General features: G+C 35.9%; 1 protein-coding gene across 1 annotated transcript in view; it reads right to left on the bottom strand.

Annotated features, from left to right (window-relative positions):
• LOC128180255 (eukaryotic translation initiation factor 3 subunit A-like) overlaps window positions 1–22,562 on the bottom strand; it is a 101,226-nt gene that overhangs the window by 500 nt on the left and 78,164 nt on the right. Inside the window, 17 exon segments of the mRNA XM_052848216.1 lie at window positions 164–366; window positions 5,279–5,503; window positions 5,619–5,879; window positions 6,016–6,225; window positions 6,579–6,738; window positions 7,067–7,220; window positions 7,587–7,709; window positions 8,088–8,201; window positions 8,437–8,541; window positions 8,851–9,057; window positions 10,373–10,510; window positions 10,674–10,859; window positions 10,980–11,096; window positions 11,402–11,765; window positions 11,961–12,169; window positions 12,423–12,563; window positions 12,683–12,892. Of these exon segments, the coding sequence (XP_052704176.1) occupies window positions 164–366; window positions 5,279–5,503; window positions 5,619–5,879; window positions 6,016–6,225; window positions 6,579–6,738; window positions 7,067–7,220; window positions 7,587–7,709; window positions 8,088–8,201; window positions 8,437–8,541; window positions 8,851–9,057; window positions 10,373–10,510; window positions 10,674–10,859; window positions 10,980–11,096; window positions 11,402–11,765; window positions 11,961–12,169; window positions 12,423–12,563; window positions 12,683–12,892 (3,127 nt within the window).

Below are 22,562 nucleotides of genomic sequence, written 5' to 3'. Positions count from 1 at the left end.
GGACTTGTAGCACAATAATGTACCCAAAAATAAAACCAACATTGCATTTCTTATGCTTGCTAACAACACAGTTTGACTAAATACACTACACGAAATATCTTTATTTCGTAGAGCTTGTTTTTTTCCCTTTCTTTGCCTCTTCCAAAGTCTTTATCTTCTCTACCTCTCCCAAAATCCCCATTATCTCTTCTGCGTTCTCCAAATCCCCCACGATCACCATTATCTCTTGATGGTACTCGATCCTCCCCATTGCTTCTCCACGTGTCCCTGGGAGGCGATATGCCTCTAGCTGGGGGCTTGTCTTCCCCATGAGCACCCCTCTCTCCCCACCAGCCTTCTTCTTTTAGTCCATCGTTCTCATCATACCTGAACAATTATTTAGTCAACAGCATACTAAAACATAAAATCAGAATATTTCATCATTCTGTGATTTCATGGGGAATCGAGAGGGGTATTATCATAATCTGAGTTTAAGAATTTCTCTATTTTTTTTTAGATTTTATTTTTTCTTGAAAATCATTTTTAAAATCACAATCACATACATTTCACAAAGTAACTTGTGCACCTAGTTAGTCTTCTAAGAACTCTAACATACTCTCACACTTTTTCACACTCCAATTTCCTTGAAGAAAAGAATCAATTGTTTACATTGTTTTTAATTATACGTCAAATGCGTTTTTCGAATCTGCCCAAAGTTTATCTTGTTACTTGAACAGAAAATGTTGTAATAGTCCATCAATGTAACCTAGAGGATATTTTGTCTGTTTTGAACAACTAAAAATGTTCTGTTAAGAAATCAGAATGAAATATTTAAGAACTTTGTTACAATTACTAATTACTGAATGGTGTTCTAACATTAATTTCAATTCTATTTGGAGTTTTCTTATAAGTATGTATATTTATTTCATTACATCAAAGTAGTATATCTTAACAAGTTATAAATACACGCTTAATTGTTTCTTCATATATTTTAACAAAAACCCACGACCATTTTCTAAAATAACACCTTTCAGAGTGATAATAACAGAGATATCTGTATTACAGCCGGTTCCGTATTTTTGAAATGCCTTTAGAATAATATATATAGTGTTAATGAGTGGATACAGATTTTAAAGTCTTATTCAGAATGAATTATTGTTAACAATTCTTTTTTGACATCAGATCTATTAACAGATTCTGAAATATTTTTCCTCATTTTTAGCCGGGCTCTGATGAACGCATAGTCCTGGCTGTAGGCAGGCAAATCGCCAATATTACTATAAATAGCACAACTTCAAAAGTAAACAAAAAACCAGACAGCATCAAAGTAAAAGTTTCCGCTATACCAAATAGTTACACAAAGAGCCAAGTGTTGTAAAAAGTGTTGGCATTTTGATTCTTCTTTTTTTTTATTTCGAGAGAATTGTCTATCTTTTTTATTTTCTTATCAATAAAGTGTTTTAAAAACAAGACTATGCATGTTGGACACATACAACGCGCATGAATTTCCATGCATAAACTATTTTGCTGTGCGTTGAAAAAATTGGGATTAATATATAACGCTTCTTGCAAAATTCAAGGCAGCAACTGTTGAATTTGTTTCTTCTAGACAGGCATATTTTTGTTTAAAGCCGCTTACAAAATTTGGTCGCTCTTTGACGCTTTGCCGACATTAAAAGCATGAGAGAGAGAGAGAGAGAGAGAGAGAGATTTAGAGAGATTTTAAGTCTTAACTACACAATATGCATAAAGATACACCAAAGAGCCCGGCTTTCAGTACTTCAGTACTTTGATTAATCTTTACTTTGTTTCATAAATGTCATCTCTGTGAATTTTTATGGTATTTGTCAAGTAGTAAGCAAGATACAGTTTACAATTTTTATAATGTAAACAAGTGTATGTCATGCTATGGCTATCATTGGTTCAATTTACTGCATAATGTCAGTTTTCAGTCGATTTCCTCAATTTATTCATGAGAACAAACAGTAATTAGTCTCTGTCACATTCAATTACATGCACAGGGGCCAAGCCCGTTTTAACAATTATTTCAATGTAATCATAAATAAAGAAAGGGGTCGAACTCTGACCCAGGTAAAAAAACTACCAGCTCGCTTCAAAAGCCTAATAAATCAATTAATTTTTATAACACTCGCATTATGCATGTATTTTTCAAAAAAGCAATGTCTGAGATACACTCATGCCGAATTTCAAGTTGATGGGTCTTAAAATAGCGGAGATATACGTCATTATTCTCTCGCCAGTTTATTTTTACTCGGACATTTTTACTGGTCCAGGGCTCACGATGGAATTTTACCTATGGCAACAGCAGTATTGCAACAAGTCGAGAAACATTCGCACTAATCTTTTAAAATCTTACATCAAACACAAACTACTTACATACAAAAACTCCAATAAAATTCCTTAAATACTCTCCATACTGAACTTTTACTCTGCAACCACATTGACTTCTGACAGGGCCAGCCATGTTGACGTCTTCGAGAAAGACTGATTCTGATTGGACCATCAGGGATATTAACCAATGAAACTAAGTTTAACATTAGCTATCACAATGGCCGGTCTGAAGAAACTCCTATTTGATAACGCGCTATGGTTTACCATGAGAAGACAGGTCAGAACTCCTTTTTTATATCGTGTTGCAAAACATACAAATGGTGGGTGTGATTTATTTTTCTTAATCATATTTGAAGCACAATTATAATCATTCAAGCAACCATTACAAACCCTACACATAGAGGAAAAGAGATATATTACGCGCCATCAATTCCGGGTATATCGAATTAGTATTAGGTAAAACTACGAAAATTATTTCATAATATAGGCGTTTTCTTTTTATTCGTACAAATGCATTTAATCAGTAAAACGATAGCCATATGCAAACACACTAATTAACTATCAGTATGCATGTAATGTAATCAACCTACTACATACATGTATCATGCACGAATCAAGAGGTGGGGTCCCGGGGTCAGTCTGGTCCCCCTAAAATTTTTTATTATTTAAGGTAGACCCAGCCTTAAAGGAATCTGTGTCTAACCAATTTTGTTTTTAATTTGAAACAACTTTTAAACTCATTAAAAAGACCAAAATATTTATACCTTTGCACAATTCTTTTTAGCTCACAAGGTCCAGCCGCCAAATATTAATACAATGAAGCATGATCTCAAAATTTATTAAATTATGCACAAAAATTCATCATGTAAGGTCATAATTTTAATAAAAATCAAATGATAGCCATTAACCTAATGAATTCTTACTGCGGTTATTTTTTTATAGAAAAAATTAAATTTATATATATATACATGTATAAAAAACCTTTAAAAAAATCCACAATATCGAAAGGACAGTTATCAATGGACACGCCAACGTGGGTGATAATACTTAGTTACTACATTATCGCTGAAACAGACCCCCCCCCCCCCAAAAAAAAAACCCACAAAAACGACATATTTAGAATGTACATGTAGCGATAAACTGACATTTTTTGGGATAGCATTTTAAGTATGCCACGTTTTATTACAAATTTTTTGGAAGTTTGAAACATGAAATAAATTTCATACAGAAAAAAAATTCTCACATGCGTTTGACGTTAAAAATATTTCTTTTTGTAACAAAATTATTCCAAGGAATTTAATAACATACATGCATTAAAAAACAGGGAAATATTTTATTATAAGAAACATTTCTAACGTCAGGCACATTTTGATTTCTTTCTGTCGATAATTGTAAACACACCGTATATAATTACATTAGAATAGGCGTATGGAAAAAAAAGAAGTAACTTCGTTATATATGTCCGTGCTCAAAGACGCTAAAAAATTCCGCGAAAGTAAATGAGCAAAAATACAGCATGACGTCATTTTTCCACAATGCCTACTGCGCATGAGCATTGTCGGTAACTAAGAACTTAGACGCACTTCCGGCTTTAATAGTCGTACGACAACGTTATTATCTTAGTTACGACAGCTTTTGTGAATAGCACCATAAACGTAAACGTAGGTTTGTCGTAAGTTTAAAGTGTAATCGTAGGCGTACGATTTTGTGTGATTAGATCGATTGATACTGTTAGTGTACTAACCGCTTGGTGAGGCTGGGTATCAATTCACGTTGTGGAAGAATGACGTCACGCTGTGTTTTCGCTCATTTACATTCTTGGAACATGTAATAAGAAAATTCCCTATTTTTCAATACATATAGTTTTATTATATTCCTGATGATAATTTTCTTACAAAAAGAAATATGTTTAACGTCAGACGCATGTGAGAATTTTTTTTGGGGGGGGGGGGGGTGTCTGTTTCGATAATAAAGTAACTAAGTATTATTTTTAAAGGTCGTCTGGAGAATAAATGAAATATCTAATTTTTAAATTTTTCTATAAAAAACCAATAAGAATTCATTAAGTTAATGGCTATCATTTGATTTTTATTAAAATTATGACCTTACACGATGAATTTTTGTGCATAATTTAATAAATTTTGAAATCATGCTTCATTATTTGTATTAATATTTGGCGGCTGGACCTTGTGAGCTAAAAAGAATTGTGCAAAGGTATAAATATTTTGGTCTTTTTAATGATTTTGTTGTTTCAAATTAAAAAAAAAATTGGTTAGACACAGATTTCTTAAAGGCTGGGCCACCTTAAATAATTAAATTTTTAAGGGGGAACAGACGGGCCCCCACCTCTAGATCCGTGCATAGTAGGTTGATTACATTACATACTAATAGTTAATTAGTGTGTTTGCATATGACTATCGCTTTACTGATTAAATGGATTTGTAGGAATAAAAGAAAACGCCTATATTATCAAATAATTTTCGTAGTTTTACCTAATACTGATTCGATATACCCGGAATTGATGGCGCGTATTATACTATTATCTCTTTTCTTCTATGTGTATGGTTTGTAATGGTGATTATCTGTTGTATGCTTGAATGATTATAATTGTGCTTCAAATATGATTAAAAAAAAATTACACCCACCATTTATATGTTTTGCAACACGAGATACAAAAGGAGCTCTGACCTGTCTTCTTATGGTAAACCATAGCGCGTTATCAAATAGGAGTTTCTTCTCTTAATTTTGCTTATGACAAAATGAAGGTAGTCCCTATAACTGCCATAACTCAACTATAAACATATCAATTATAGACTTACGTCAACCCAATAGTAGACGTAAACTTTTGACTGTTTTTTGACGTAACGTCACACGTACGACATTTTGTGAATAAGCAAAATCTTACGAAAAAATCTTACGTCAAACTTACGTCTATGATTAAACGTACGATTTTTTGTGAATAGATCCCCATGTCATTTTTTTCCAGCTCTCTGATCGCTGTTTCTCCCTCTCCCTCCAGCCACCACCTTCTCTGGCCCCTGCTGGTCTCAAGGCTTGCCCATCACGACCTCCCTCCTCCTCCTTCTCCCGCTCTCTATCTCGCCAACTTGGACGCTCTCCCGGTCGACCAGCAATATGTTTAGGGCGGTCTTCTTTGCCATCATCTCTGCCGCTGTATAATATCAATTGTATGCAGTTAAACAAAAAAAACCCCAGTATTTAAGACGGGGGAGAAATACATGAACGAAAATATCTTTGACTAAATACACTAGATGAATTATCCTTACTAGGTAGAGCTCGTTTGTTCCCTTTCTTTTCCTCTTCCAAAATCTTTATCATCTCTACATCTTTCAAAATTTCTACCATCTCTTCTGCGTTCCCCAAATTCCCCACGATCACCACCATCCCTCGATGGTACTCGATCCTCCCCTCTGCTTCTCAATGTGTCCCTAGGGGGAGAGATACCTCGAGCTGGGGGCTTGTCTTCCTTAGGAGCACCCCTCTCTCCCCTCCAGCCTTCTCCTTTTGGTTCTTCTTCCTCCTCATACCTGAAGTTTCAAACAACAATCAAAAGCATATTAACATCATATTCCATCTCTTTTATCAACCTGGGATTTCACAAAATGTTTACTTATAAAAAAAAATACAAATTACAATACAAAAATCCTGTGCTAGTGTACTAACCGCTTGGTGGGGCTGGTCTCTTTTTCCCCGCTCTCTGATCGCTGTTTCTCCCTCTCCCTCCAGTCGCCCCCTTCTCTGGCTCCTGCTGGTCTCCAGGCTTGCCCATCACGACCTCCCTCCTCCTCCTTCTCCCGCTCTCTATCTCGCCAACTTGGACGCTCTCCTGGACGACCAGCAAATGGTTTAGGGCGGTCTTCTTTGCCATCATCTCTACCGATGTATAATATCAATTGTATGCATTTGAACAAAAATACAAGCAAATAATATTTAGAGAGAGGAGAAATATAAGAACACAAATATATTGTAATGAACAAAATAATAATGAATTCATGCAATCAGGTATCATCCTACTATAGTATTGACCAATTATGTGCATCAATATTGTTGGTTTTGTTTAAGTAAACTGTATTTATGAAGAGAATACAATCTGTGGAGTAAACCGTTTGTCTTTGCCTTGTTTGATGCCACAGCAACCAAGGTGTCACCATGGTAACATTCAAGGAAGTCATTCCCAATTGTATGCACACTCTTTTTAAAAACAATTTGTGGACTTTAATCTGTACCTCGATTTTTCCAACTCCTGTCGTCTCTTTGCTTTCTTTTCTTCAGCCTCTCTCTTCCTCTGTCGCTGTTTCTCAGCCTGCTTCTCTAGCTTAGCTAGTCTGGACTTCTTCTTGCGTTTCTCAGCTTCCAATTTCTTCCTTGCTTTCCTCTCTTCACGTTCTGTCAAATCAAAGCAAAGAAATGTACTTGCTTGCCAATATCTCAATTTTGTTTCTTACCATATTAAACATAAATATAAAGATTTTTAGAATTACTAAGATATACATAAATACCAGTAATTTGTTAATCAATTTCGATTAAATTTCTTTTATTTATGAAATTATCAAAAAAAAAACAAAAAACCTGACCAGTTTGTATCCTGAATTGCAATAGAAAGAGAGCAACACACTGCGTGTTGAACAGAAATGTCTCCTTTTGGTAAACATTTCTTTACAGTGTTATACAATTGAGGGAGAAGCAACTTGAGCTGATGAAACAAGAACCTAACCTCTCTTGAGCTGCTCATCCTTTTTCCTCTTCTCTTCTTTGGCCCGTTCCTGGATCCACTTCTGCCTTCGGTCCTCTCTTCGCTTCTCCTTCCTCTCATACAATCTTTTCTTTCTCTCCTCCGAAACCCTAGCCTCAAACTCGGCCAGCTTTTTCTGAAATAACAGTAACAAAATAATATCAAGTACTCATTAATGTGACATAAAGTATAACAGTTTACATACACAGAGGTCCATCATGATACATCTGATTTTTATTGTTATCTCCTTATAGTGAACTGAATTCTGTCCATGAAATACAGTTTGTGGAGTGAGATGATTTACTCTGTGCCTCGTTTGACCCCACCACAATAAGAACATTGTAATGGTATCATGCAAGGCAGGTATCATTCAAAATCATGCAAGCTGTGCAAATGTTCCAGAACTAAAACAGTACGAAAAAACAATCTCAAATTGTCCTGGGTCTTTTTTTCAAAAGATAAAAATCAAACGAACAAGATTTTAACCCTGCTGCAGCAATACCTCAAACATTTCCTTCCTTTGTCCTCTAAATAGATTCAGGAACTCATCCTTGTCAGTCTTCATCCTATTGAGGCGATCCCGACTAGCCAGCGCCATCTGACGGTCCCTATTTAACTGCTCGATCTACAAACACAGCAGCGATACATGTACACCCGCACAACAAGGAACTGAAAATCCCTCCACACGAACACAAGAATAACAATGAAGAAGGCTAATTAACCACTTTAGTTCCTTAGTTAATGATATCTCAGAGATAATGTTGCTCAATACATGTACATATTAATGACTCTTACACACAATTTGTTGATAGCGGTCAACGATTGTTGACAACTGTCTAAACTGTTATTAGTATGTAAAATGCAAACATAAAAATGTTCGTTTAATATGATTGAAGCACTGCATTCTGCCCAATGCACCTCCAAAACGCCAACTGCAGTGTCATCTTCGTAATCTGGGCTATAGAATCATCATAGTATAAACCTTATACAATCTATAACCCACCTTTTTAGCCTCTTGCAGCTCAAAGAATTCTCTAGCCACTTTCTTTTCCTGTTTATACTGTTTTGTTAAAAGGGGAATTTCTTCCAAACGCTTCGCACGAGCAAAATAATCGAACTACAAAAGTAATGATCATACAAATTATAAATCCATATTTCAGCACACTCAATACTGCTCACTCTATACTCAGATAAATAACACATAGTACATAAAAATTAATAAACTTCATTAATGAATGAAAAAAATTAATACATCCATCACTTTGCTAATGATAGACTCAAAACAAATACTCATGCTTTTGTTTTTTAAAGAGAAAACTGCTGTTTATACCCTTTGTTTAGTTTATTCTGACCTCTTTCTCCTGGTTTTTGATGCGGTCTATCAATTCTTTCTTTTCTTTTTCGAGCTGTTCCACTTGTCTGGCCATGATATCCTCTACATCCAGTGTGGCAAAGTCCTGAAAGCAAAAAAAAGAAAGTCATGAACACTTTAAGATGAAATTGAAATCTACACGTTTTACATATACATTTTGCAAAAATTGCAACCTTATGCAATTTAATTCTGTATATAACACTAAAAATAAGAGTCTTTGTAACATTTTTTACACAAGAATAATCATAATACAAATACATGTATTTTTTGTAAAGGGAGGTGCAAGCCAGTGGCTGACTTCACCAGACATACTCGTATACTGGGTATACTGGGTATCCTGAAAAGCATGGACCACAGTACTTGTTTGAATAGAAGCTGATTATTGTTACTGTACCTCCTCGTCCAGATTCTGCAACACTTTGGCTCCGATGTCCGTCATCTTTAGTTGTTCGATCATCTCAATGGCATGTTTCTTCTTAATCTCCTTGTGCTCCTCAATCTTCCTCAGGCGCTCCCTCTCCTTCGCTTCTCTCTCTAACCGAGCCATCTCCAATTCGTACGCCTTCCAATGCTCCTCAATCTGCTCCTGTTCCTCCCGCTCCTGAATAACACAACACAGATGTTTACAGGTATATTTCAGATTACCTAAAACACTGAGATTTTTGCTGCAGAATTTTGACAAAGTATATGCTAAAGAAATGTATAAATTTTCCATAATTCTTTGACAGTGTATCTATGACAACATATGGATAAGATGTGAAGATGTATAAAACAGTGTATACAACCGCTTTAGGGAAAAAACTGATGCTAATTTAAAGGAAGATGAACATTTAAAACTGTGCAAACTTAAAGCTGCTTAGTCCGATTTTTTTGTTATTACAGTATCAAATTTTTTTTCTATACAAACCATTTATCTTAGAAAGTTATGGACTTACTCCTATTTACACCAGCATAATCAGTCTCCTTTCAAAGTTAAAAATATGCAAAGTAAATGAAAACAATTTCTTTTTGGGCAAACGAAAAAACAAACCAAAATGCATCACGGGAATGTTTATAAAGGGAAACCGTTTGGTTTCGTCCCCCGAATAATTGGGGTTATTCAACCCGCATGCTATGTGTCGATTGTAAAGAAAGCAAACTTCAGAAATATTAGCGAACAAAACATACACATGTTTATTTGTAATTTGTCCGATCATTTCGACCTTTATTTAAAGAGATGTCAAAATCGTAATACAACCATACCCGTCTCGTCGTCAGGGGTGAACTTTAACATAAGGCAAAATAACGCGGTACCCTTGTATGTCGTTTGTTTTGTTAGCAAATTTTGTACGTATTTTTCTTCATTGAAATTTGGCTTCAATGACTGGGAAAACTACTGCAATGTCTATTATTATAGATATACTTAGCATAACCATCATTTAAAAGCGTGCATAAAATTCGATATAAAATCGGACCAAGCAGCTTAAAGGGAAATGTCATCATTGTTGTTTCGTTAGTTATGTCCTATACTGGTTCGATGTGCATGTGTGTGTGTGTGGGGGGGGGGGGGGGAGGGGGCATACTCTCTGGTCATTGAGGTGCTCCAGCTGCTCAATCTGCTCCTGTTCCTCCCGCTCCTGAATAACACAACACAGATGTTTACAGGTATATTTTAGATTACCTAAAACACTGAGATTTTTCTGCAGAATTTTGACAAAGTATTTGCTAAAGAAATGTATAAATTTTCCATAATTCTTTGACAGTGTATCTATAACAACATATGGATAAGATGTGAAGATGTTTAAACAGTGTATACAGCCTATTTAGGGGAAAAACTGATGCTAATTTAAGGGAAGATGAACATTTATCATTGTTGTTTTGTTACATGGTTCGATGTGCATGTGTGTGTGTGTTTGGGGGGGGGGGGGGGGTCATACCCTCTGGTCATTGAGGTGCTCCAGCTGCTCCTTCCTGTCCTCAATAATCTGTCGTCTTTGTAATATCCTCTGATGTTCTTTCTTGGCAGTCATTCTGTAGCTGTTGGCAATCTGTACCTGCATCTCATGTCGCTGGACCTGTCATATAACACACAGTTTTATTTGCACTAAACATCAAATTAGCCTTCTTTTATAAATCAATCCACTTTTCATATTCAAATGACTAAGTTATTGTGCTAAATTTCTACAATCACATTTTATCCATGACCTTGAAATATCATATGCCATATGAGATTCTTACCTTTCGGTCCTTTGGCTCTATGCGTTTAATGGCCTGGTGAAGGGCTCTAGCCATTGAAATCAGCTGGTTGCGTATGCCCTCGCTGGCCATGCTCTGTATCTAAGGACCCTCCGGTACGTCCTCCTTCTGTGCAACCATCAGATCTGTGCCAAAGCTCAGAGACTTGCTTCTGTGGTCAATTCTCACCTGATGAATGGATCAATAGTGGTAACACAATGTATAATAGATGGTCACTTGTCTGTCATTTAATGCAGAGAGAAAGATGAAAACACTTAGAAAAGCATGTAAAGGTGTAATCCAACTTACCTGTAGTTCTAGAGTCTTAGCTGCATCTACAATGACTCTTTCTAAACGGAATTTGGAGGCAAACGGAATTAGGTCAGCCAGTCTGGAAAAGGCAATTGTCTGGTAGACTTGAGACACCTAGTAAAACAAGGAATCAGACTATGATATCACAGGCAATATACTGATCTACATTCAAAATAACTACCATTTGCATATAACTATAATCCAAATTCATATTTCAATTCCCTATTCTCTTCAATGCATTAACTCTTTAACCAACCCTAAAAATAAACAATTTAAAATATGCCATTGTTTAATCAAATGAGGTACAATTTTTGTTTTCCAAATATGGTCATCATTCACACAGTGAGTCAGTGACACTAACACATGTAAGATCTGCTTTAATTCTAATTGACCTATGTATGGATTAGATAGATAATCACCTGTTTGAGGACTCGAGTGATGATGATCTCCTCCAGGGCTGGGATGTACTGACCGAGTTCCTCGTTGTTACTGATGAACTCAATGGATGCTTTAACCCGGTCATACAGCTCCAGGGGTCGGAACTCTTCCTCAAGGTGTTTGAACAGGTTCTGTATCTCAGGGTGAACATACTGAATGATGTTAAACTTGACAAAGTCTTTGATGAGGGACTGACGAGTGGGGGCATTGTTCAGCATCAGGAGAGTAGCCAGTCGTCTTTTCTTCTCCATGGTTGCTTCATCTGTCTCCAACAGCTGATCGATTGTGTTCCTTGATGCTGGTATGGGAACAGCAAGAGTGGCACATAGAACTCGCGATGCCATCCTGTTGGAAAGATAAGCATATTACTGTTTGTTATCAAACCGTTCCCCCAAAATTTAACCTTGTGTAGAAAATCTAGTTTATTCAGTTAACTTTTTTAAAATGAATGTTCCCTGGTGTTAAGTTTTAATCAAATACCACATCAGGTAAATCTGACTGGTGATAAATAAAATCAATGGGTTCAATTTGAATTCTTACTTCTGTAACTCGTTAGCCGACAGAATTTTGCGCTGTTCATGAGACAGAATGTACAATCTGTGCAGAGTGCTTGCATGGAAGAGGCCATTGCCAGACTTCCAGAAGACAAGCCCCAGTTTCTGATAGTAGTTGGCCATCAGGGAGGGTTTGGGGGACTTCTTGGACAGCTGAATCAGGCCGTGAATGTCCTCTACTGCTTTGACTGCTTCCTAAAAACATCAGTTGTAAAACATTACAACATAAACTTCTGAAACAACCAAATCAAGTCAACAGGGCAATCCTATTCAATTTCTTTTACAGTAAAATTAAGCATCTAGAAATTAATCAACTATAAAAATTATTTGCTGCATAATAAAATTTTCTGGAATAAATAACTAAACAGGATTTTATTTTTTTAAAATACAATATTTTGAAATATTTTCAATCTGTCAATTCCCATCCCATTTGATGTGTGGACTTTACCTGCCAGAGCTCCATCTTGATGGCACTGTCTAGCTGTTCCAGCCTGGTCTCCAGGTGCATGCCCTGGGATTCTGGGTTGTTGAGGTTGATGGATGTCGTCTGATGCTGATGCTTGTGAATGGGGCCAAGATGAGTTCTCAGCTGTCATAGACAAACAGGAGTAAAATTATGATTAGTTTTTTTCTATACAGGGAGGTACAAGTAAGTGGTGGACTTCACCAGATATCCATGTATGCTGAGTGCGACTGTTGTTACTGTACCTCGTCGTCCAGATTCTGCAACACTTTGGCTCCGATGTCCGTCTTCTTAAGTTGTTCGATCCTCTCCATGGCATGTTTCTTCTTGATCTCCTTGTGCTCCTCAATCTTCCTCAGGCACTCTCTCTCCTTCGCCTCCCTCTCCAGCCGAGCCATCTCCAAGTCGTACGCCTTCTTCTTCTGCTCCTCAATCTGCTCCTGTTCCTCCCGCTCCTGAAAAACACAACACAGATGTTTACAGTTATATTTTAAATTACCTACAACACTGAGATTTTTTCTGCAGAATTTGGACAAAGTGTTTGTTAAAGAAATGTATACATTTTCCATACTTCTTTGACAGTGTTTCTATAACAACATATGGATATAACCTCAAAGGGGGGCATAGTAATCAAATTGACAAATAAATGTTATTTCTTAACAGAGAGGTGCAAGTAAGGTGTAGACTTCACCAGATATTCACGTATACTGAGTGCCCTGAAATACATGGACCACAGTACTTTATTGAATAGAGGCCGATTGTTGTTACTGTACTTCCTCGTCCATATTCTGCATTGCAACACCTTGGCTCCAATGTCTGTCTTCTTGAGTTGTTCGATTCTCTCTATGTTGCTTCTGGATCTTTTTGTGCTTCTCAATCTTTTCCTGTTTCCCCCGCTCCTGAATAATACAACACGGGTGTTCATATCAAAATTTAGTCAAAAACTCATACTCGCGATTCTTACTTTCTAACTCCTCTCTCTCTTGCCTCTCCTTCTGTTTAATCAAAGAGATGCACATGCTCATCAATGCCTCCAATTATTTTTAATTTGATTGAATTGTATTTCTAAAGTGTTCTTAATTTTTAATTAACTCCATCTTCTGAAGCAACGATAAATAAAAATGCCAACATTATATTTATTCATTTATGATTATTAGTAATATTTTCAGACTGAAATCGACATGTTATAAACTTAGGAAGAGGCCAAGGGGCCACGTCGCTTATCTTAGTAACATTGGTCGTAACTCTTATCAGCTAGTGACACCGTCAGGAATCAAGGACTGGCCATCTAGATTTAACAATAAGATTGAATTTGGTATATTTTCGTTTTACTAACAGCGTGACAGTTTGCTTGTCGACCCGTGTTAAAATTTTGTACGCTGATTATCATCGATTGGTTGTTCGATTTCATTCAAGTTAATACTAATTTGCATATAAAGCACAGAACCCCAAAACGCACTGACCAATGCCATTACATGATTTTTTGGGTAGTGAATATCAACACGTGGACAGTCCAAAGCTTGTTTGTTAAATGTATTAAATATATATGCCAAGAAATTAGTGATATAAATTAGTATGCCTACACCATTTTACTCGGACCTCCTTGACGGGGTCTTCTGCATATGGTACTAACAGTTACATACTGTTTCATCAATTTTCATATCGGTAACAAAACGCTAGAAAGGGGAAGATGGACAATGTATTCAAATGAAATAAACGTTCTCCACCGTTTCTATTTGTTTAACAGGTCGGGTACACTACCTTATATGGATAGCATTATTTAACACGTGACAGTATTTTCGTCAAACAGATTCTCCGATCCAGTGAATGAGTTGCAATGCATGACGGTCTACAACGTGTCTACGATTCAACAGACGCACGTGGTTTTTGTCTGTTTTATTCACAATATTTAATTGCTTGTCGGAATGTTTGTACATCTTGATTTTTACTTTAGAAGGTAAAAAAGGAAAGGTTACGTACCATTAACTTTGTTCCATGCTCACATTGAAAAATACTGTTGTTTTAGTTGATCAATTGTTGCTTCAAAAATGATCAGTATCAAACGACTGACAAACATACGCATACAAGTACAAACAGGTTTTGATAAGAAAATAACTGCACATACGTGAATAGCCACGGTAGTAGAAATGCACAAATATACAAACGCAGAAGCGCAAGCTGTGCAGCATATAGTATTTTGTCCGTAAAGCATTCTGATGAATGTCCCTGAAGAAAATATCAACGTGCATTCAAATAATGTTGCTTTAAATATGGGATATCATGTGAAAAAACGGTACTCGCTGCTTCTAATTCTATAGGACGTACCTCTCTTTTGAACAGTGACAATTGGATATTTAAATAGGTTGATATAAGTCCTCATATGCAATATTTTTTAAATGTAAGCATAGAAATTGAAGTTCAGACATAACTGTCCATATTAATTTCATAAATTCTGAAAAATCATTCATAATGAGTTTCCAAAGGACAATTCAAAATGGTATATATTTTCAATACGCTTTGTAGTAGCCCACAATGCCTTGCAACTCATTCACCTGATTGGTTTGTCGATGAAAGTAAACAGATGGCTAATTTAGTATGCAAATTTATGCCGACGTCACAAAATATAGTGGTCTCAACCTGTTTAACGAACGTCGCATTAATCGAATACTCCCCGGTAAATCTATTTATACTGGGAGGGGAGGCGCTCTTGCATGAAATAACCAGTCTTGAAGTATACCAAATATTACGGAAACTATCGGATATTAACGAAGTTAAAAACGTAATGAAACAAGAATAGAATTCCTGGGTCCCCCGCCGGTCAAGCAGTATCGACAAAGGCTTATTTAGGAACTTGACCAAGGTATTAGTGGTATAAACATTTGGTATAAATTTAATGAAAATCCGTCAAAATTTGTAGGCATGAGAGCGCTTACAAGGTCAATTTTTGGATAAAACGGAGTCATTATTGTGGTCAAAGTCCCATAACTCCAACAAAAAGTATCGACCAATGCTGATTTTCGAACTTGACCAAAGTATTAGTGATATAAACATTTGGTATAAATTTAATGAAAATCCGTCAAAATTTGTAGGCATGAGAGCACTTACAAGGTCAATTTTTGGATAAAACGGAGTCATTATTGTGGTCAAAGTCCCATTACTCCAACAAAAAGTATCGACCAATCCTGATTTTCGAACTTGACCAAGGTAATAGTAGTATAAACATTTGGTATAAATTTAATGAAAATCCGTCAAAATTTGTAGGCATGACAGCACTTACAAGGTCAATTTTTGGATTAAACGGAGTCATTATTGTGGTCAAAGTCCCATAACTCCAACAAAAAGTATCGACCAATGCTGATTTTCGAACTTGACCAAGGTAATAGTGGTATAAACATTTGGTATAAATTTAATGAAAATCCATCAAAATTTGTAGGCATGAGAGCGCCTACAAAAAAGTGTGCATGACGGACACACGGACGCACGGACACACGGACGCACGCCCGGCATTTCTATGTCCCCGCACCGCGTTGCGGCGGGGGACAATAAATTTCACAAAAAACAAGCTTTGGACTGTCCACGTGTTGATATTCACTACCAAAACATCATGCAATGTCATTGGTCAGCCCGTTTCTGGGTTCCGTGCTTGATTTGCAAATTAGTATTAACTTCAATGAAATCGAACAACCAATCGATGAGTAATATGATAATCAGCGTACAAAATTTAGCACGGCCCGACAAGCAAACTTGCACGCTGTTAGTAAAACGATAATAATAGCTTTATCCTAATCTATTTTCACAATAATTTTAATTCTTCAGAAGAATTATTTTATTCTTGTTTTCTACTTATTTCTTCTATGAACTTTGAACCACTTAGGGTCCCTTCCTGACCCACGGGGTCATTATTTAACTTTAATCTACAATATATCAGAAGAACTAATGTTAATGTTAGAACAATACAGGTTTTTTGGTTCTGGAAAAAAGGTTTCTCAAATAATCAGTTTAGTACATGTATCTTCCCTTTAAATATTAAATGGTCCTTCATTTGAACAAATTTGAAAGCCCTTCCTCCAAGGATCCTTGCGCATAATTTGTTTGAGTTTAGCATAATGTTTCATCAGAAGATTTTATATGATCCACCCCTTTTTCACTCTTCTTTAGTCATCTCCCCTTTGAAGAGTAAAGATAAAAATGTGAAAAGTTGACGACGACAGAGAAGACAGGCAACGGACAAATTTTGATCTGGAAAGCCCATCTAAGCCTTGAGCGGATCCAGAAAAATTTCACAAGGGGGAGGGGGGGGGGGGGGCTTGTAGAGCCAATTTTGTTTCCCAAAGGGGTCCAAGGCATATATATTTAATAACAACAGTCTGTAAGATGTAAAAAAGTGATCCGGATGACTTATTTTTTTTTCTTAAAGAATTAAAAGTAGCAACTACCTAAAAAACACTTTTATGTGATCATTTTCTCAACATCTCAGTCTCGGCATTGACTGTTTATCAATCCTTATTCTATGTAAAAGGATACATTTTATGGGGAAGGGTATCACATTTCTAGTGTTAAAGCGAAAGTAAATTCACATGTTGAATTTGAATGTATGTTTTGTTTTAAATAAATAAAGAATCAAATAAAACAATTTTTAAAAAAGAATCAAATAAAACAACGTGTAGCTTTAGTGAAATCAATAAATGACTGTCAAACGTTAACCCTCTCCCCTTCCCAAATTTTTTGCACGATGACTTATGTGCAGTTCTAGTTACACCAATGATCTTGGTAAGGATTTTTTTTTGTACAATTCTAGTAATTTTGTTGATTGTAACTGCATTGATGAATAGCCAAAGGTCAAATGCGAATTGAAAATCAGAGACAATCAATTGTCAATCAATTACATTTCCGGATTTCATGAGTCGTCTTCGTCAATGACAAATTAATTAAAGAGAATAAAATAATTTTCCGTCCAACACACTAATTAAAATAAGTCACGTCTCTACCAATTAAAAGACCACAAATTAAGACCGTAATTTTAATTTAGTAGTATATGTATTGATGTTTCAATCCTTGTTTTTTTTACCCTTTGAACGCATTAAAATCAGTGTAGAAAGTTTGAAGTCAGCCCAAACGGGATATTTAGCATACATAATCTTTCTTTCTCTGGGAAATTTTTACCCTAGAAGTCTGAATATAATTAACGGTAATTTACTAATTCAGGAGTATCTGTTTATAGAAAAATCTGTCGATCAAGGATTCATTAGATACCGTGCTGATATGTCATGGATATATGCCGAAAACAGTTCTGTATGAAAAATTATCAGAGAGTTTCGAGGTCCGTTAGGGCCGAGAACTGTCTGATATTTTTCATATATAAGTTTTTTTGAGGCATATATCCTACTTAAAACACTGTAATTGAATTTCGTTGTTGATTTATACCTGAGACAGTCCGATTTTGAAGGATATCAGTACTGTAACCACTGGTAACGGTCTGATATTAAGATTCTCACTTATATCAGACTGTCATAAAACAAAGGAATTACACCACATCAGTGTTTTGATATCTTCCCATAACTAGGTTAGTTTGACGCTTGACCTTTACCACTGCAACTTCAATACCAATCGAGATCCTTACTCTTAAATAATTTTAAGTTGGAGAAGCAAAAAATTCAAGAAATATTGACCTGATAGGTAAATTCAACACTTTTAGTGAACATTACAAGTCTAGAAAGAATGAAATTAAAAACACATTTGCAAGACTCATGAGAAATGATGAAATAGTTACTGAAGAAATATCTCATTTTCATGATTTTGGCCCTCCTATTCATGCCTGGGATGAGATTGCACCTGAGACTGAGCATGTAGAGGCACAGCTTGTCGAGGAAAGTTATGAATCTGATGACACCTATGCTATTGTGAATCCAGATTCAAATGTCAATGCCACATTCACAGCTTCTACTGAACCTTGTGGAGGAAATATTCAGTCAGTATTGGAAGTGGATCCACAGCTTTTGTCCAACCCAGAATATTATCATTTAGTACAGTCATTAAATTTTGAGCAGAGATGTGCATTTGATTACCTTTTGAGATGGTGCCATCAGCAAAAAGGTCACATTTTTAAAGTTAATGATCCACAGTACATCTTCATAACAGGCGGGGCTGGTACTGAAAAGTCTCATGTAATATCTGCGATATTCAACATGGGAGTTGAGAGTTGAGGGAGGCGGGTGCAGAACCAGATAAACCAAAGATTATTTTGACAGCCCCAACAGGAACAGCTGCTTTTAATATAAATGGGTGTACAATTCATTCAGCTCTCCAACTTCCAACTAAGATGAATGACACTTACCAGAAGCTGACAGATTCGACTTGTAATCGATTAAGAGTACAACTGGCATATTTGAAAATCTTGATCATTGACGAGATATCCATGGTTTAGTTCTGGAACATTCAATTACATAGACAAAAGATTGCAGCAAATTAAAGATTCAACCCAGCCCTTTGGTGGTATAACAGTTGTAGCTGTAGGAGATCTCTACCAATTACGTCCTGTAGGCAAATATGTAATTGAGCTTTCATCCAATGTCATGGCGCGAAAAAGATGACAGCAATTTTGCAGCTTTGCTGAATAGGGTACGTCAATGAGAACAAACAGCTGATGACATCAAGATTTTACAAGACAGATGCATTGATTCATCAGATCAAGACTACAATAGAGAGACGTTACATATATTTGCCACCAATCTTCAAACGGATCAACACAACAATGACAGATTGAGGGAACTTGGCCAACCAGTTATTCAGCTTAAAAGAAGAGAACACAGACCAGCTTCTTTAGAAAACTATACTGTTTCTGATAACCCAACTCATACAGGTGGTTTGGTGAAAACATTACAACTTTGTTTAGGTGCAAGAGTAATGATAATTCGAAACATAGATGTTCAAGGTGGACTTGTCAATGGAGCTCAAGGGCAAGTCATAGATTTCCTCCCAAACCTTAATAGTGTTCAAGCAATCTTGGTCAAGTTTAACAAACCTAATATTGGTCAGACTGCAAGAAATGCATCAAGTCTCAACTTAAACACCTATCATAAGGATGTAGTCCCCATTTCAAGAATAGATGTTCAATTCTCTACCTCTTTCAAAAGAACTGGACTCTCAATCACATGGACACAATTCCCTTTAAAGCTAGCGTTTGCCTGTACAATCCATAAAGTACAAGGGTTATCGGTGGACGAACTGGTAGTGTCCTTTAATAAAAAAGTTCTCTGGCGATCAAGCATATGTTGCTTTAAGTAGATGTAGATTGATTCAAGGCCTTCAAATTCTAGATTTCGACCCTCAAAAAATCCTGCAAAATTCTTCAGTTAAACGTGAGATGATTAGACTGAGAAATGATGTTAGGTTACCAAGCCCATATATCTTTATGCATAACCCGTTAACATGCAGAGTATGGACAATTAGCTTATTGAAGGCAAGGTCATTGCGTTTACATTTCAATGATGTGCTCAAGGACCCTATTACCAAATCTCCAGATTTCCTGGTGTACACCGAGACCCATATTTTCAACAGTCAAGCTGATATGGTTAAAATCTTGGATTATGAGCATGAGATTTTTCAAAAGAACACAGAAAAACATCAACATGGGCTAGCATGCTACTGGCGCAATCCAATCAATTGTGAAAGAAAATTTATGTTTGAAAGACAACATATTGAGACATAACAGATGGAATTTGAGGGGCTCGTACTAATTCTTCTGTACAGGTCACCACCAGTGTCTCTTAGTCTCTTCATTAGTGATCTCAACAACCTACTGAGCTCTCTGCAAGTGTATCAAAGAACAATAATTCTTGGAGATTTTAATTTGGATGCCATAGGACCTAATAATGCTCAGCTATCAGAAATTATGTGAAAATATAACTTTACCAGTGTAAATTCTATGAAGACGCATATCCAGGGCTCATGTTTAGATCATGTATATCTATCATTAGACTTGCTTAAAACATACCATGCCTGCTATGCACATCCAACATATTACTCAGACCACTACTATGTCACTTTGCAACTACAGAGGTCTGATTAAATGAAATAAAGATCACAATAAAAAAAAATCAGGTTGGTTGAATATGGTTATTTCATAATAATATCCAATTAAGAAGTACAGTCAAACCTGTCTAATAGTCTATATGTCTATTAAGGTTTGTGCAACCTATTATTCTAAAACGATTAAGTTATACACACATCATACTTGATATGTTGATGCATCTCTTATACCGTGGAATCATTGGAATTTGTGGTAGCTCAATTTTCATGGTATTCATGGATAACCCTCTCCCAGGAATTTACATCTACGAAAACATATTTTCAAAGAGTAAGTTTACTTACTAAAACTAAAAATCGATGCCTATAGACTCTACGAAATTACATCCCCACGATTAGGCGAAAAACCACACAATCCACGAAAATTGTCTCCAACAAATTTTAAATGATTCCACATTAGTCTGGTAGATGACCTGTTCAAGAGGTCAATTTTATTCTTCCCATAATGTATACTGCCCATAATAAGCTTGTGCACCCTATGATGTATGTCCAAGGGAGGGGGGCATAAGTGTTTTACAAACATCTTTTGTTTACATAGGTTCAATATACCAGTAAAAAATCTTTTCCCAGCTTTAATTTATCTTAAGCATATATAAACAGTTCCTAACGTTAAACACATTCGATTTAGATTTAAAACTGATACTTCAACGTTCAAAATGTAAACAAACGCTTTGTTTACATAGCGAAGAATTTCAAGCTCTGTAACTCCATTATAACTCAACAAATGACACTCAAATTTAGGTTGCCTATCTAAAATGACTTTCCGAAACATTGTAAATATTAAATTCGGAAAATATTTTTTTACCAAAACCTTGACCATGCCCCTTTAATATCAAATACACTCGTCGCTATGATCTTAACCTTAGAAACCTTGTGCAAAATCATTACACATCTTTTATCAAAGGAACTAGTTGGGTGAAATATGAGCTATGATGAGAGATAAAGCGAGCTCTAATAAAGTAAGTAAACAGTGTTTATGGATTTATCGCTTCGTGTAAAGACGTGGCACAACCTGAACATATTTTGCTAGTGTATCTGAAAAAAAGTACGATTAATATTATGTAATAAGTGAATATCAATAAATGTTGGGTTTAGCATTGTATATAAAGAGTTACTCATATCTTAAAAGTGTTATACATGTACAAACAAGAATACATACATGTAAGATGAAAAATGCGGTTGAGATTTCTATTATTACATAATGTAGGTATGTGTAGCTCATAACGTGTCCATTTTACATATAAGAAATTAGTCTTCTGCTGATTAAAAAAATGGGGATGTTTAAAAGAAATGTAACACGGTACGACACAGACCACCGTGTTTCCTCCACGGTGGGTGTCGGGATACTCGTGAGCTGTACTGTACTTAATCAATGCAACAGCTAATATTTGGATTATTAAAACCACTGCACTTGAGGAATTAACGACAAGCGTTTGTGATGATACTCCACCAGTACTGTATATAATGATGTTGATACTGTATCGAATACTTTCAATCATATGTAAATGACTCTCGAGAACCTGTCGTATGATTCAGTTTAAAGTCATTATCTAACAATGTCCATGCAATATATACCACTATAATTTAATTCTGGTCGTAACACGGCATTTGATTGTGTTATTGGATAGTTGTATAACGTGGTTTGCACGTCACAAGACACGTCACAATGCACCAACGTCAAAGACGTACTAATCCGCTTGACGTTACATTTTAATTTTGAACAGATCAATATCACTTCTAGAAGTGAAACGCATTCAAATTGTACGGTAAATAACAGAAAATTAAAGTATAAGAAATGAACTCAGTTTCTACCCAAGTTATACTCGTTTAGCCTGGGTTGGAAGAATTTACGTGTTTCTATAATCCGCTGTGCGGTTTATAAGGCGTAAACTGCCCCAACCCAGTTGTACCATAAGTACCATTAAGTACCATTATAATAGAGCTCACAGTGATGAATGAAATGTAAATGTCTTACATACCCCTTCGTTTATCTTTTCCTGTGATAAAATGAAGTCATGTGATCGTAGGCATGCTGTAAAA

The sequence above is a fragment of the Crassostrea angulata genome, chromosome 4 (assembly GCF_025612915.1).
Source record: "Crassostrea angulata isolate pt1a10 chromosome 4, ASM2561291v2, whole genome shotgun sequence".
Lineage (NCBI taxonomy): Eukaryota > Metazoa > Mollusca > Bivalvia > Ostreida > Ostreidae > Magallana > Magallana angulata.
Note: the sequence above shows the minus strand (reverse complement) of the source record. Positions and strands in the feature narration are given on the sequence as shown.